This window comes from Dicentrarchus labrax, unplaced genomic scaffold (assembly GCF_905237075.1).
Source record: "Dicentrarchus labrax unplaced genomic scaffold, dlabrax2021, whole genome shotgun sequence".
Taxonomy (NCBI): domain Eukaryota; kingdom Metazoa; phylum Chordata; class Actinopteri; family Moronidae; genus Dicentrarchus; species Dicentrarchus labrax.
Window position 1 is genome coordinate 23,940,651 of NW_026136723.1, and position 14,778 is coordinate 23,955,428.

The 14,778-nt window shown below is 40.8% G+C and overlaps 2 protein-coding genes across 8 annotated transcripts in view; one reads left to right on the forward strand and one right to left on the reverse strand.

The window, feature by feature from the left end:
- Nucleotides 1-232: 232 nt before the first annotated feature.
- Nucleotides 233-8,382, forward strand: mbpa (myelin basic protein a). Of its 7 annotated transcripts, XM_051391567.1 has the most exons (8): nucleotides 234-529; nucleotides 2,887-2,982; nucleotides 3,503-3,529; nucleotides 4,913-4,933; nucleotides 5,373-5,431; nucleotides 6,469-6,552; nucleotides 6,664-6,684; nucleotides 7,100-8,382. In XM_051391567.1, exons 1-8 carry the CDS (start codon nucleotides 410-412, stop codon nucleotides 7,263-7,265), a joined length of 594 nt encoding a protein of 197 aa, XP_051247527.1. In that variant the 5' UTR covers nucleotides 234-409; the 3' UTR covers nucleotides 7,266-8,382. The 7 variants fall into 7 exon arrangements, with proteins under 7 accessions (XP_051247534.1, XP_051247527.1, XP_051247532.1 ...); XM_051391572.1 differs by lacking the exon at nucleotides 5,373-5,431 and having other exon boundaries at nucleotides 7,100-7,177; XM_051391569.1 differs by lacking the exon at nucleotides 6,664-6,684 and having other exon boundaries at nucleotides 243-529.
- Nucleotides 8,383-9,960: 1,578 nt separating this feature from the next.
- Nucleotides 9,961-14,778, reverse strand: part of zbtb22a (zinc finger and BTB domain containing 22a) — a 6,180-nt gene continuing 1,362 nt past the window's right edge. Inside the window, exons 2-4 of the mRNA XM_051391506.1 lie at nucleotides 13,411-13,629; nucleotides 12,535-13,306; nucleotides 9,961-11,550 (exon numbers count right to left, since the gene is read on the reverse strand). Of these exons, the coding sequence (XP_051247466.1) occupies nucleotides 10,433-11,550; nucleotides 12,535-13,306; nucleotides 13,411-13,617 (2,097 nt within the window). The 5' untranslated portion in view covers nucleotides 13,618-13,629 and the 3' untranslated portion in view covers nucleotides 9,961-10,432. The remainder of the gene's footprint in view (nucleotides 11,551-12,534; nucleotides 13,307-13,410; nucleotides 13,630-14,778) is intronic.

Here is a 14,778-nt window from a genome sequence, read left to right on the forward strand (position 1 = left end):
GCATCAGGGTGTGAGTGCAGACTCAGAGATAACCCTTGTTGTCCCTGCGGCCGGGGTGAAGCAGATGGGGAGAGGAACAATGGTCAGGCCCATGCGGAGGGCGGCAGTGACTGACACAGCCACTGAAGCTCCAAAGAATGCCTGGAACCGAGCCAGAGCCATGGACCTCACTGCCACTCCAGCCACACCGCAACCACCACCACCCAACCCCACCTGACCCCCCTCATGTCCCATGGTGCCCTGGGACTGAGGGGACAACACCTTCAAAGACAGCCCCTGCGCGTCAGAAGAAGTGCAAACCAACAGAAGAAGCAGCAGAGCCGGGCGTTGGCACTGTGGACTGTCTTGGAAGAGGACTACTGAGTAGATAAAGAAAGGTCAACCCCACCCAGCCTCAGCAAATACTAGCATGGCTACAGCGAGCACCTCAGGGCAGAGCACCTTCGGGCTTGGAAGGAAAAAGAAGACTCCTGGTCTCATGGATCAGATTAGCAAGTTCTTTGGAGGAGACAAAAAGAAACGGAGCAAGGTGAGCTCTGATGCATTTAATGGGGATAGTTTTGCAGCTAAAACTTTAATTTGATGTTAGAAAACTAATATTTGCTCATTTTTCCTCACTATGCTGTTCTATTGTTCTTGTTTTTAGTGCTCTGTTGAATTTGGAAACATTAGTTAGCAATTCCAGTCAGTGTGGCTTACATCAAGACTTAAAAATATCAGTTCCTCCATAATTACCTGTTGATTAATTGTTCATTGTTTTCTTGCTGTCCTTTGAAAACTATAAATTTCCAAAATGTAAGTTTTCAGCGTTGTGACAAAAGGTTAGGTATATCCACTGGGTTTGTAAAAGTTACTATAAAGTTTCAAATGTAGGCATTTCCTCAAACCAACTAAAAAAAACAACAATTTCAGTTACAGTATGCAAGGGCAGCTACTAGTTTTAAAGAGAGAAAAGTACATTTCTAATTTTCTATCCTCCTTTAGTAGCTGTTTAAAGGAGCATAGAGCACTGATTGCTCATTTTACCAATGTGACATGCTTGAATTGAGATTTAAATCAGTAGTTCTCTCATTTTGGGCCTGTTTTAAATTAATATTCAGGGGCCCCGGCCTGCATTACATATATTTTACGAGAAGCAGAATGGCTGAAAAATAATTCATACTCTTTTTTTACTTATTATTTTGAGTGTTGACAGGGACCAACATGTTGGTTGAGTGTTGTTTAGATATTGAATTTTAAGGGGACACTTTAGTGTACTTGAACATGTTATACAAAGTAAAACCTAGATAAGTAAAGTTTAACTAAAAAGAATGTTGAAACTCTATCCAATTATAAGTCAAACCAACTTAATTTTGTAAGTTTAAAAACATTATTGATCAAGTAGCTTTAGTAATTTTATAATTTTTACTTGTACTGTGAGAACAAAAATAAAAAAGTAGTTCAATCAGGAATGTTTCTGTAACTTATAAAAAGTTAGTGTCAACTAAAACTACTAGTAAAAGCTGCTAAACCAAGAATCCTTTTAACTTAAAAGAGTTTGTGTTACTTTAAATTTTCGATTTTTCAATAGTGTATATGTAACAGTTTTAAAATTACTATAAAATCACATTACAAGTAACCTGAAAACATATTTATTAAAGCATTAACACTTTTATAAACCGCAGTTATTCTTCAGTTCAGAACTTTATCAAAAACTCTTTTATCTGAGTTTGAACTTCTTTCAGTAGATCGTGTCAGTCGCGCTCTATGTGACCTCTGCCGTTGTTTTGACTCTTACAACTTTGTGATAAACTTACATAGTACATTAAGTTAAAAGTGTACACCCACTGAGATGTTGTATAGGAAAACATAAGCCTTAGATACATTTACAGTGGATGCACTAAGCTCCCACAGTGCAGGCAAATGTAGGATGTGAGCTGCAGATTGAAAACCTCAGATAAAACCTCTTTTCAAGTTCCAGATTCAATGTTGTGTGATGGGAGGGGCCCCCAGGAGTCAGAGCTGCTCTCATACAGACACCCTTTCATCTTAACATCCAAGTCTCTTTTTCTGAGTAGGTGCAACACCGGATCTCAGATTTTTGTGTCTTTACAATTTTTTAGATAGATAGAGAAAGTTTGTTCTTAGATCTTTTCCCTCATATGTTACAGGCTTTCTGTCCTTTCTGTGGAATCTATATCAACTGTATATTTTTAGGGTTTTGTTTACTTTATTTACGTTGATGAAACATAGCAGAAAATGCACATTAATTATGAGAAATATCATTAATAAGGATAAACTTTGTCGTTAGTGTATTTTTTTTGGTACATTTTTTGAGAGACTGTAGGATGAATCAGCTGTCAGCAGTGCAGGCAGAGGTCAGATGTGTGAGGTTGTTCTAAATACGCTCACAAAAAAAGGAAGAGACCAGCTTCATCTGATAAATCTCTTGGTTTCATACTGCAGTCGACTACATTACCCTTCACTCTCTTACTGTGAATCTTTCACGCTGTTTCCTTTTAGCCCTTTAAGTGACTTTAATTGACTGAATTTGCAGATTTTACATCATAGAACATGGCTTTAGTCCTTTGTTGCACTTCTTGTCTACTTAATTTGGTTTCTCTCTCACATTGTGAGACTCGACAGCCAGCAGGGCCTTGAAGCTATTATAATTATTGTAATTATAATATTAGGAGGTGTGGTGCAGCCGAGACCAACTTTCAGGAAATAACTGACGTCTATTCAAGCTCATGCCAAGCTAATCTGTCATGAATATATTTCATAAAAAGATTTTTTCAATGCTGCTGAGTTACATACTGAAAATCTGATGCCATTTGATCTGATTCCAATTTGATTGATCTTGTGGTAATTTAAACACATTCACTTCTCTTCTGTTGATCCTCACAGGGGTCGTTCCGGGGTCACCTGGCCTCCTCGCCCCAGCAATCCTCCACTCGCCGTCGGACCAATGAAAATGCTGTGGTGCATTTCTTCAGGAGCTTTGTAAGTTTCTTGAATTGAATGGTGTCATACTGTGTACATCATGTGTTTCACAAACACTTAACCACGTACATGGAGTCACTTTTTGTTGCGCCATTGCTAACAGTTTTATTCAAATGTATTCCAACGGATTTTGAGCTCAACAGAGTTTGATGTATTACTCCGAGACGGCCATGAGTTGCATGAGTCACAACACAGAACAAACCAATTTCCTTCATTTCCTACTGTGTGCGAGTTGAACTGTCAGTGTTTTCTTTTGACTTACTTTGGATCCAACTCCTGGCATCAGTATCGCGGCAGCATTTCAAAAACAGCACGCTAAACTGTTTCCTTCAGCTCCCTCACTGATTACAAAGCTGCGTGACTCCTTCATTTACATACATGAAAAAAAAAATTAATTGGGGGAAGTTTCAATCAGCAGCTCAATCATTTGTTTATTTCAAAACAGAGTTTGTTGTGCTACTTTCCTGCCCTGTGCAATCAGTCACTCTGTTGTTGTTGTTTGTTGCTTGGTGTTTCTCAGGTTTCCTCTCCTCGTCCTAAATCCAGGGTGAGTGTTATTTCTCCACACTATCAGTTCTGTTGATCATTTCAGAGGAGCTGCACGGTGAAGCTGCAGATGTGCACTGATGATTCTAAATGTTTTCCAAGAGGACTTCTGATCGCTGTTCACATGACCGCCTTATCTATACCCATGGTTCTGTATTAAATTTATGTTGGGGATTTTATAACTTTGGCACCATCCAGTGGTAATATGCCGCGAGCCCCTCTTCCCGTGGATCTGAACCAAAGAGTCTCAGAATTTTCTTGCAAATAAAATGTCAATTTATGACACCAAATAATTCGAAAGATGTTCATGTCAAATAACAAGACTAATATGTTCACAATGACAATCCTAACACGCTGTTTAGCTGGTTTAATGCATGTTCATGATAGTTTTTTGCTAACATTTCCTAATAGGCACTAAACGCTAGTTCACCTTATTAGCACTAAACATTGTTTTTAGCAAAGGTTTAGCTATTTAGCGGTTTAACACTAACAATACCAGTCTATCTGAGACTGATTGTCATTAATTTAGCAGGTATAATGGATGTTAATGATAGTTAACTTTTTTAGCACTAAACATTAGAATATCTGAGAATGTCAGTAGTTTGTTTGTATTTCATTGACATAAACCAAAATAGGCCTATTGGACAAACAGAAATTGTGACCTGTTGATGGCGCTAGAGTCGAATCCAGGGGTCACAAAAATACATTAAAATCCATCCTGGGGGACCATTAATGTGCCAACTTTAATGGTAATGCAACTCGTAGATGTTGTAAAATTTCACTAGATAATTAAACCATGAATGCCTCCACCAAAATTCATTGCAATAAGCTGGCCAATACTGCTAGCATGGCTAAAATGTCAACACACAGTGGCTTTAAGTTTATAATTAATAATTCTACTATATATTTAGGTAAGTGCAGGTTAATCAATCTGTGGGTCAGGACCCCTGCGATGGTTCACATGATGAATATTAGGGGTCACAAGAGGACAACTGGGAAAAGATAAAAAAAAAAACATTGTGCTGCTCAAACATAATTTGGAGAGTTTTACCTTTCCTGTGCACCAAATAGAGGGCATGTGACTCTTTTGTGCAACATTTGTGCTTCCTTTTAAGCAACACCATAAAGAGAATTGGCTGGATGAAGTATTTATCTGTATTGTTAATTGTTTTAAAAAAATCACAGATATAGTTCAATTAGATTAAAAAGTTTTACTTAGCTCAAAATTACCTTACCACCTTTAATTCTAATTTATGACCACGTCACAGTTAATCTTTCCATCTGACATCTCTAACTGGATGATTGTCAGATGTGTTAAGGCGGATGCAGGTGTCACTGCACTCTCATCTCATCATGTCACTGTCTGTTTCTTTTTCATGTCCAGTGGAGAGACGTCTTGGGCTTGGTACGTCACACAATCTTTCATCCTCGAAGCAAACAAAAGCCCCACTGCTGCCTGCCCCGTTCTGTCTCTGTGTGTGTGTGCAATGATCCCATTTCTGTCTGCAGAGAGCTCCTCCGCAATGTGTCCTTTGTCTGCAGCGCACCTGTTACCTAACCTACACGCTCGTCTCTCTCTCACTGTGTGTTTCACTGCTTTGCTCCCTGAAGAGAAATATCTTTTATACCTCAGCGTGCGGAATCAAGACATATTCAAAAGCTGAGAGCTGATTCACCAGCATGTACATACAGTGGCTGAAAGGCAAAGCTCCCAGCAGCTCACTCTTAATGGGTGCCACTGAAAATCACTTTCATTCACATCAGTCGGAGAGATGGATTTATTCATCTTTGACACCAGCGAGTATTGGCTTATTGGTAAATTCATTGTCTTTGCTTCAATCCAGAGCGACTCGCTGCTTCTGGATGACTTTGAAACAGCTCAACTATTTATGAACCACAACCGGTAAACATTTTCTCTTAGGACCTCTTGGCCTGCATCACCCTCCTTCTCCTCCTCCTCTTCCTCTTCTTATTCTCACCTCTTGTTCTTTGTAACACCTTCATCCCCTCTGTGGCAGAGATGACTCACTGATCCATCTGTTCAGGCCTCCCACCTTCTTTGTGTCTTCACATCTGTCTCTCATTCGATGGTGATTATCCGAGTTTGTGTGTCACCGCGGACTTTACCTTGTCCTTGTCATCCATCTTCTTTCCCCTGAAGGTTGCTGTTATCTGAATCTGGTCCTGTCACATGTTCGTGTCTTCCTCCACCTCTCGGCCATGTTATTCTCTCATAATAACAGACCACAGAACAGAAACAACTGCTTCTTCCACTCCACACTGCTGCTGTTGCAGAGAAACCACATACCTGCAGTTCTGTTGTTTTCCCCACAGCTTACATGCAGTAAGATTGAAATTAAGGTTATGTATTGAGACAATTTTACGAGCCCTAGACCTTTATAACTTGTATATAATTTCTAAAAGTTATATAATTACTAAAAACCTCACATCAGACCACTTTGATTGTCCATAAGGGAAATTCAACTTTTGGCACAGAGCATCACAAACTCAATGAAAACATGGATCCAAACACCAAAAGGTCAATCCCAATGCAATTTAAGAGGATGGATGGTAAACAAAGAGATATATGTGCAAAATGTCCAAAAAGAGCAAAAAGTTAGGGTACTAATAAGGAAGTATGCAGTCTCCTCTTTATTTCCAAAGGACATACTATTTGCGGATATGTGTTTTTTGTCCAACAACAGCAATAATTGTGCCCCCTATAACATTTTTAAGCAATTGTTTTACGTCTGGCATTTTGTTAAAGTAGCGAGACATCTCTCATGCTCTGAGGTAAAATGTGTCTCATCTCGTAAAGAGAAAAAGGCCATCGATGTAAAATGAATTAAACGTCTGGTTAAAAGGTTATACCATGACAAAGCAGCAAAGCAGGCCCTGGTTTCAGGTCTCCACCTGTGCTTATAGAGCATCTTTTTCTAGGCCTCGTCGCCGCGTGCCGAGAGCACAAAGTCACCGGTCAGAAGACGCAGAGACCAAAGCACACTGTCCAGAATCTTCAACCTGGTGAGCTTACCGCACATTTGCCTCCTTTTACTAACAATGACCTCTTTTCTATCTGTACAACTGGGCTTCATGAACACTGTTTCCTGTCTGTGTTTGCCCAAAATGCAACAGTGATGCTCTCATCAGAGATCAGTGAGTAATAAATAAACACATAAATAACGGTTCACCATTTCAGTTGTGATGCTTTTCATTCATCGCCATTCAACACGCTTTCACAGCAGCCTGTCATCATAATAAACTAATGAGCTTAAGAGCCACATTTCCATTTTTACCGTGACACTACATGTAAACCCAAATATAAAATGTCTCATACACGTATTCATTGATTCATTTTCTGCAAATGCCAAATCTACCTCGACTCTTTTGTACCCTTATTTTCAGTGTCGATGACCTCCTCGCATCCCGATAAATGTGAAGCACTTGACAATCAAATTATTTCATGAACTTTCAGCACAGTTTTAACAGAAAACCACATCACCCCACATTGCTCTTAGAGGCCATCTCTGGACAGATAGATGTTTTTCCTCATCCTCTTTCTCCTCTGCAGGGAGACACCAAGTCCCGTCCACCCCCTAAACGCTGGAGCACCATCTTCTAAGCTCTCCGCCAAGGACCAAACAACAGATCCAACGCCTACGGGACAAGGCGAAGGAGGAGGAGGAACAGATCTGCAAGCGGCGGACTCACAACCTCAAGAAATGTTAACCCACTAACACAAGTCTCCTTTATGTTTAGACAGCGACTCCACATTGACGCAGTATGAAACCCACTCTCCAAGGGATGTAGGCGGTCATCGTGCTAGTTTTCTTTTTAATCCTACTCCCAAGCACATCCTGTCTCAGTCGTTATTTAGCTGTTTATAAGAGGTTTGCTTTTAGTAGAATATCTCAATGTAAAAATCACCCATTCAAGTATCTTGGTCTGATGGTGCTAGTGTCTGCTGTCTGCTGTCTGAGGTTCGTTCATGGCAGATGTTTGTTTTTCTATTTGTCTCCCGTCATCTGCATTTTGTACATGAGCACCGCTTTATGTATCTCACTGCTTGATGCTTGAACTCACACGCCGAACAAAGCATTGTTTTTGTTTCATATGTGAAGTATAGACGGAGAGTGGTCCTGTTTATGGCTGTTGTGCTCGAGTGAAACGCATGTTGCAAAGAAACACAACTGGAAACCTACAGTATATGAGTAGTGTGGACTCTAATATTGTTTTAATGTAACAGTTTTGCTTCATTATGCTTCTGTGTAAGTAATAAATATGTACAGTATGTTGTCATTCAAGTCTATCAAAAAATAAAACGCCCTTTTCCATTGCACTGTTGCAGCTTAATAATACAACTAAACTGGTCTGCTCTCTTTTCTATTTCTATCTTATTTATTGTGAGTTTCTGTTCGCATCTTAAATTAAGTTTGAGGTTTTAATGTTATTCGTGAATTTCAGAGATGACAGACAAATGTTCGTTTTATCTGATGGTCAGATAGTAAGTGGTTCAAAGGTTTATGGCAGAAGCACCAAGATGGTATGAGGAAGGACCGTATGTTGATTTCAAATGTTCTGACGCATAATTTGTCGATTTTCTTTTGCTCGTGATAAATTACATTGCCTCTCTCATTTGTACATGTTCTGTTTGTATGTTCCCTTTAGCAGAAAAGTCAAAAAGAACTGTAAAGGTGTTTTTGTTTCTGGTGTTGCTGACTTGGTGGTGCTACAGGAATTACAGCTGATACTTAGAAAACTGAGTGTTTTGTTTCCTCATAATGTAAAACTCTAACTGGAAATAAACATGTTATGTCCTCTCTCTGTTATTAAATTAAATGTTTTAAAATCTGAGTATTCTGTTGTCTTTATTACATCAATGTGTCATGTTTTAGAAATGTTTGAATCCAAAACAGAATGATCTACATTTACAGACCTACATTTAAAAAAATGCTTATTCTGGCTGACTTGGAAGCGTATCATGCGTCTCGTCTGAGCTTCTTGTCTTTTTTCTGATTTTGTTAATGATGACAATACTGGACATTGCAACCTCATGTCTTAACCAGCTTCAAGGTTTACTGAGCTCTGAATAAATGAGGAGGGAAGACACAAAGTATGTACTGTATTAGCCTTTAACTCAACCACTGAGAAGACTCCCACACACTCTCGAAATATCCCCTAGAGTTCAATCATCTATCTCAGACAACAATCCTTATATCAGCTACATCAACTGTACATTTTGTCCCACATTTAATTGAACACTTAATAAGGATGAAACACAGAAATAGAACAGTGTTTCTCATCATTAGAAGTAACGCTGAGACAGAACCTTTTAAGGACAACTGCACCAAAAACCACAATTAGCAAAGAGCTCTATCTCTACTGCAATGCAATGTTCTTGCAATAATTGGCTCAGTGCCACAAAATCGGCCTCACACAAACAGGAGGTGAAAGGAAATGTTTCCTTTGCTTGACTCATTCTCACATTCACATAAAGGGCTAAGCCTGTCGCTATGGTTTTGTCTTAACACTGATTCAGGCCATACAGATGTCTGGTATGATAAATTATCCCTACAAATATATTAAAACCTCAAAAAGAATTCTGAGATACAAGCTCCAACGCTCAACCCAAAAAACATCCTTTCAATGTGCTTTAACAGTTTGTTCAACCCCTATCAACCTTACTTTGATAGAATAAAGAAGTTAATATGAACATGCTGTTTTTGTATGTATTTTCCTATACTGTGTATTATATACACAGGGCCGTATATAAAACCTTTGTTCCTTAATGCACCTCTTTTTAGAGTTTCTCTCTATTGTCACAGCCTCATGTTTTTTTTTTTCACTGAAATGGAAATCTCTATAGGTTGTCCCCTGAATGCACCCGAATACATTAACTGACAGCCCCATTCATTAGCCCGCCATCTTTCAGGGTCTTTCACAATTGACGGAGGAGGCTTTCTTCAAACACAGGGAAGACTTTTTGCACAATTTAATCACAAGAAAGGGATGCTGCAGCGTTGAGCAAGAGAGACCTCTGGTGCTCCACCAATGTGCTGCAATGGAACTGTTCTAAAACGAACCCCAGTATTCTACAATGAGATTCAGTGTCCTCGAATGACCCACCGCAACCTCAGTTTTTTAAAAAAACCCCTTAAAAAAAGCGTCAGTTTTTTTAAAAAAAAAACAAAAAATAACCATAATTTTTTAAAAATGACCCCAATGAGCCTCAGTGTTCTAGAATGACCACTGCAATAGCCTCAGTGTTCTAGAATGACCCACTGCAATGAGCCTCAGTGTTCTAGAATGACCCACTGCAATGAGCCTCAGTGTTCTAGAATGACCCACTGCAATGAGCCTCAGTGTTCTAGAATGACCCACAATGTTCTAAAAATGAGCGTTCTAGAATAAATCCCAACATTCTACAATCCATCAGAAAACTCAAAGCTGTTTTTATTACCGTATATACCAAGATTTCTTTCTTTTACATAGTGTGAAGAGACGTCAATATGGCACCGAAAAAATTGTTTTTGCATTTATTTTCTAATGCAGATCAATGGCAAATAATTTATGTGCAAAATTAACTTCAGTGGGGCTCGAGAAGTACATTCACAACACTGCCTTATACAGATGTACAGTTTACAGCATCACTATACAAGAACTGAGCAAATGGCACTGCACAAATTAAAATCACTTGAAGGAAGCATATGATTGTTCCGTTTTTCTTTTCATAATACCTATAAGATGAAAATAATGCACATAAAAAGGATCAAACAAAAGCGGCTGCTCATAGAAGCCTTCAATTATTTTACTCCATAGACTTTTAAAGTCATCATGTAATTTATTGTCCTTCTTGTATGTATTTATTTACATACAGTTTAAGTGCTGTAAACCTGTTTCACATTTAATTTCCACTAAAGCTCTCACTCGCCTCCTCTTTGAAAACGTGACTACCGGTGTCCAAATTTTGTGACTGAGTTCTTAGCTGATCCACAATCCCAGACACGCCGCCCAACAGGCCACGCATCCCGTCCTCCATCTCCCCGTGAAAATCCACCTCCTCGACTTTCACCTGACCTCCCGTTGCAAGAAAACCCTCGCCGTCTTCAAATCCATAACTGTAGCTGTCATCCATGTCCGCCGCCGGTGTGCTACCGTTGTTGCTGTTAGCCGAGGAGCTGGAGGCAAGTCTCTCACACCGAGCCTGATGCCTGAGGAAGCTGTCTCTCCATATGACTTTCTTCCCACACAGGCCACACTCATAAGGCCGCAGCCCTCCATGAGTCTTAAGGTGCTTGGTAAGGTGATGCTTCATCTTGAAGGACTTTGTGCAAACGGGACAGCCGAAGGGCCTTAGATTGAGGTGCTGCATCTTCACGTGGCGATCGCGCATGCTCTTCAGGGTGTAGGCTTTGCCGCAGTGGCAGAAGTGGACCTTGCCCGTGTAGGGGGCGCCAGCGAGGGATACTGAGGATGACGAAGATGGGGTTGGGGGGGAAGAGGGTGGCGGAAATGCAGCGGAGGATGGAGACAAATGGTGATTTGAGGTGGGGGTCAGTGAGCCACCCTGTCCCACGCTGGTGGAGGGCCAGTTCACCTCAGAGCCCGCCATGGTGAAATCAGGAGATACAGGCACTAAAGGCCTCTGGGAAACCTGTCCTGTGCCATCTTCAATCTCATCGTATGTGTCTCTGCTAAAGGTCCCTTCTGTGAAACATTCAAAGTCCCCATCCTCCTCCTCCTCATCTTCATCCTCGTCTTTACTGCAGCTGCCAGCCTCTCCTTCCTGCGGCCTCTGCTCTTGCTGAGACCAGGGGCCAGTCTGCCACTGCAGCCGGGCTGAAACTGGACAGGAAGGTCCTGGAACTCCATCACTTGTTTGGCAAGCATGAACACTGGACAGGCCGGAGGAGGGATCACTCCCCACCACGTTTCTCTGCACTTTTTCCTTTATCTCCTCCACGCTCGCCTTCCCCGTGGCTTGTCCGGTACCTACACTCTCGTTTGAAACTGGGTGGAAGTCTGTTGGAGAAATAAGAAAAACAAAATCAAATCCAGGTAGCTATAGTATATTATTATTTAGATCATTTATAGAACAAGGAGAAGGATGAAGCATAGAGTCTGCGTATATAATCTTAATGGTGGTACTAATCTAGGGCTATATTCAGACTGTAAACATTAGCACTTAATTCTGATCCTTTTCACTAACTTGGAATTTTTCATTTTTTTTTCTTGTTTCCTTTGTAACATTGGTAAGAAAAGTCCTATATAATAATAAAGTTTCACATTATATTATGTATATATTTTCTGGAGCAATGGCTGCTACTTCTGTGGGGAATTGTGTGTCAGAACAAACACATACGGGTTATGATTTGACCCCTTAAATTTTGCTTCACAAAAGTGTCACCCCCAAATACTTCCTCCACTGACTACGTCCATTGCAACTGTCTTCCATGTTTGCATTGACTGAGTGACTCCCGCCAGCGCTGAATTGTGACTTTAGGATTCTGACATGACTGTTTACACTGAGGTCACAGAGCAAAAAAAAAATCAGCCCTGTATGTGATTTGGACTTTATATGAAAGTGGCTCAAATCAGAATATGTGTCCATGTGATTTGTGAACTTCACACTGTCATGAAAAGAACCGATCTCGGTCATTATGAGTAAATAAAATCAGTCGGCCTTCTGTAAACGCACCACTATCACACCACTGTGGAAACCCTTAACAGAAGTGGCCTGGGTGCGGGCTGGAAGACATCACACGCAAGGCATTCTGGTAGTTGTAGGATGTTCTGATTTAGAGATATAGCGACATCTACAGCCTTTTTGTTCTCAGTTTCCTCTGGCAATAAGACACTAATTTAAACAGTGTAATTCAACTTACAACTTACTTCAAACTTTTATTTTACTTTGTTTTTAACTCTGTTTTTTGTCATTCTGTCAGAGACATAACCATATATATTACATATACATATCTGTAGTGAAATGAGGCTTTTGTATCTTACCGCAGTGTCCCATTTGTGCAAAGGCTTCCTTCTTCTCCACCGCCTCTTCTCCCACTCCCTCATCAGCCTCAATCTCTCTTTTCTCATTCTTCCTCTTCTCTCGTGTCTCGTCACTGTCCCCGCTCTCTCTATTCTTATCAAGCAGTCTATCAGCGCTCGGCGGCGCTCCCCGCTGTTGAAACCTGACTTTCTGCTTTAATGCTTCGCCACCGGGGAACCCCCCGTGGTGCCGGGTATTGTGGCCAAGTCCATCATGGGCAAAGTGGCTAGTTTTGGCATGGTTTGATACCCATGCCTCCTCACAGCTGGTGTAATCACCATCCGCATAGCCAGGGAGGGTGTCCAGTTGAGAGTCTGCTAAGTGCTGGGCTGATGAAGGCCGTGGGCGCCCCCATCTCGGAAACTGCTGCGGGCGTCTCCATGTGGCTAACGGAGGCAAGGCATCAGGCTTTCTCTCCTTCCGTCTTCCCTCCCTCTCCAGATACAGGCAGTCTGTGCTGCTTGGGGACTGCTGGCGAGATGCAGTGCCAGGGTGAGCTACAGCCGCCTCTCCAGAGGTGACTTCTGGCGAGGGCCGGGGCCTCTTCAGGATCTCGGTGCATTTGTCCACGATGTGCCACATCTGGAGGAAACTGGCCACAGTGACGTAGTTAACAATGTCATCATGCACGATGCTAAGCTGGCCTGTGTAGGCAGAACTCAGGACGCTCTCAAAGGCCACCGGGTCCATAACTGACGGCAGGGAGACGGTTGTAACATTCTTCAGTAACACCTGTTGAGAGAGCAGGAATGTGGGTGAAGGGAAGACACCACCAAACATTAATAACTCATTACATTACACAGATATTTATGTTACACTGATGTACCCCAGCCTACCTGGTCATGAAAGTAAGGCGAGGATGCAGCGAGCACACAGCGGTGAGCCCTGAACACCTGACCTTGCACCTGGATAGAGAGGTCACACAGCCTGCCCTCCTCCCGCTGCCGATTCAGATTGTCCAAAACTGCAGCGCGAGCACCGGGGAAACACACCTGGACAGTCAAACCAGCCGGAGCAGCAGAAGCACTGCAGGTCGGATCCATGGTCACACAAAACTATAGAGGAGATTGAAACAGTACAAAGTGTTATATTTTGTGTCTCAGTATTCTTTATGCTCGGTCTTGTATCCAGATCACTCACACAATGTATGAAGTACTCTAGTTTTCTAAGGTTACTTATCTACACTATGTATCTGTTACTTCCTGGTGCAGATGTGATACTTCCTCTCAAAGCATTTCCCTGCATGGTATAAATAATATTTATTTAACCTTCCGTATTTTTTTTGGTTTGGGCAGATTATTCATTAAGGACATTGTAGTTTGTCTCAAAGACACTTGAAGGCACGGTATGTGTGGACGATGTGTAGTTTTACAACATGCTGGGCTGAGCATTTATATTGACATTTACAACAGAAGACAACAAGTAACGAAGGTAAAGGTAATGGAGGCAGAGCAAAGACAAAACTATACAAAAGAGAAAATATCAACAGTGACATTGATATTTAAATAAGAATAAACTGAATCAGGCACTTGTTTCTCAAAATAAACATTCTCAGTGAGGAGAAATATATTCTAAATTCATTAATAAAAGAGGATTAAAGTTTCCCCCGTTTACATACATGAATACGTTTTCTCATTCAGAGCTGAAATCACTTTGATAATTTACAAACTAAAATCCAAAGAAGCTTGTTTTTTAACCCTTGAAAAAGAGACTTAATGCTTTTGTTTGTATAACAAATTTAATCTTTTGGGGGTTTGAACTGTTTTTTTGACAAACCAAAGCAACCTGAAGTCAAGGATATAATGGAAGTGAGTAAAAAGTCATCAGAACGTTTATTATTTTCATTATTGATTAATGTTTAGATTTAAATCATCAGTCATTTAAGTGGTAGGGTTTCTGATTAACAGTTCACTATCAAATAAGATAAACGAAAGCAGCAAATCCTCACAAACTGTGAAGCTGGGACAATGTATTGTTGGGCAAGTTTGCTTGAAATCAATGAACTGATTAACCTAATCAGCGGCTGCAGAGCATACACAGGTAAACAGAGTAAACCGACTTATCTTTAAGTCAGAATTAGATATATTACTCATCATTCAGTAATCTGCTGCAAGCTGAATTTGTTTTCCTTGGATGGCTAAAGCATTACAAAGTTCACAGTCCAATTACTTCACTCACAATGTATAATTATGTACTTTTGAGTT

Bases quoted from the DNA above. Each gene is read 5' to 3' on its own strand.
- mbpa (XM_051391567.1), top strand. From the start codon at position 410: ATGGCTACAGCGAGCACCTCAGGGCAGAGCACCTTCGGGCTTGGAAGG. The intron at 3,530-4,912 runs GTGAGTGTTATT...TTTCATGTCCAG, and splicing joins CTCCTCGTCCTAAATCCAGG to TGGAGAGACGTCTTGGGCTT. The intron at 6,553-6,663 runs GTGAGCTTACCG...AAAATGCAACAG, and splicing joins TGTCCAGAATCTTCAACCTG to TGATGCTCTCATCAGAGATC.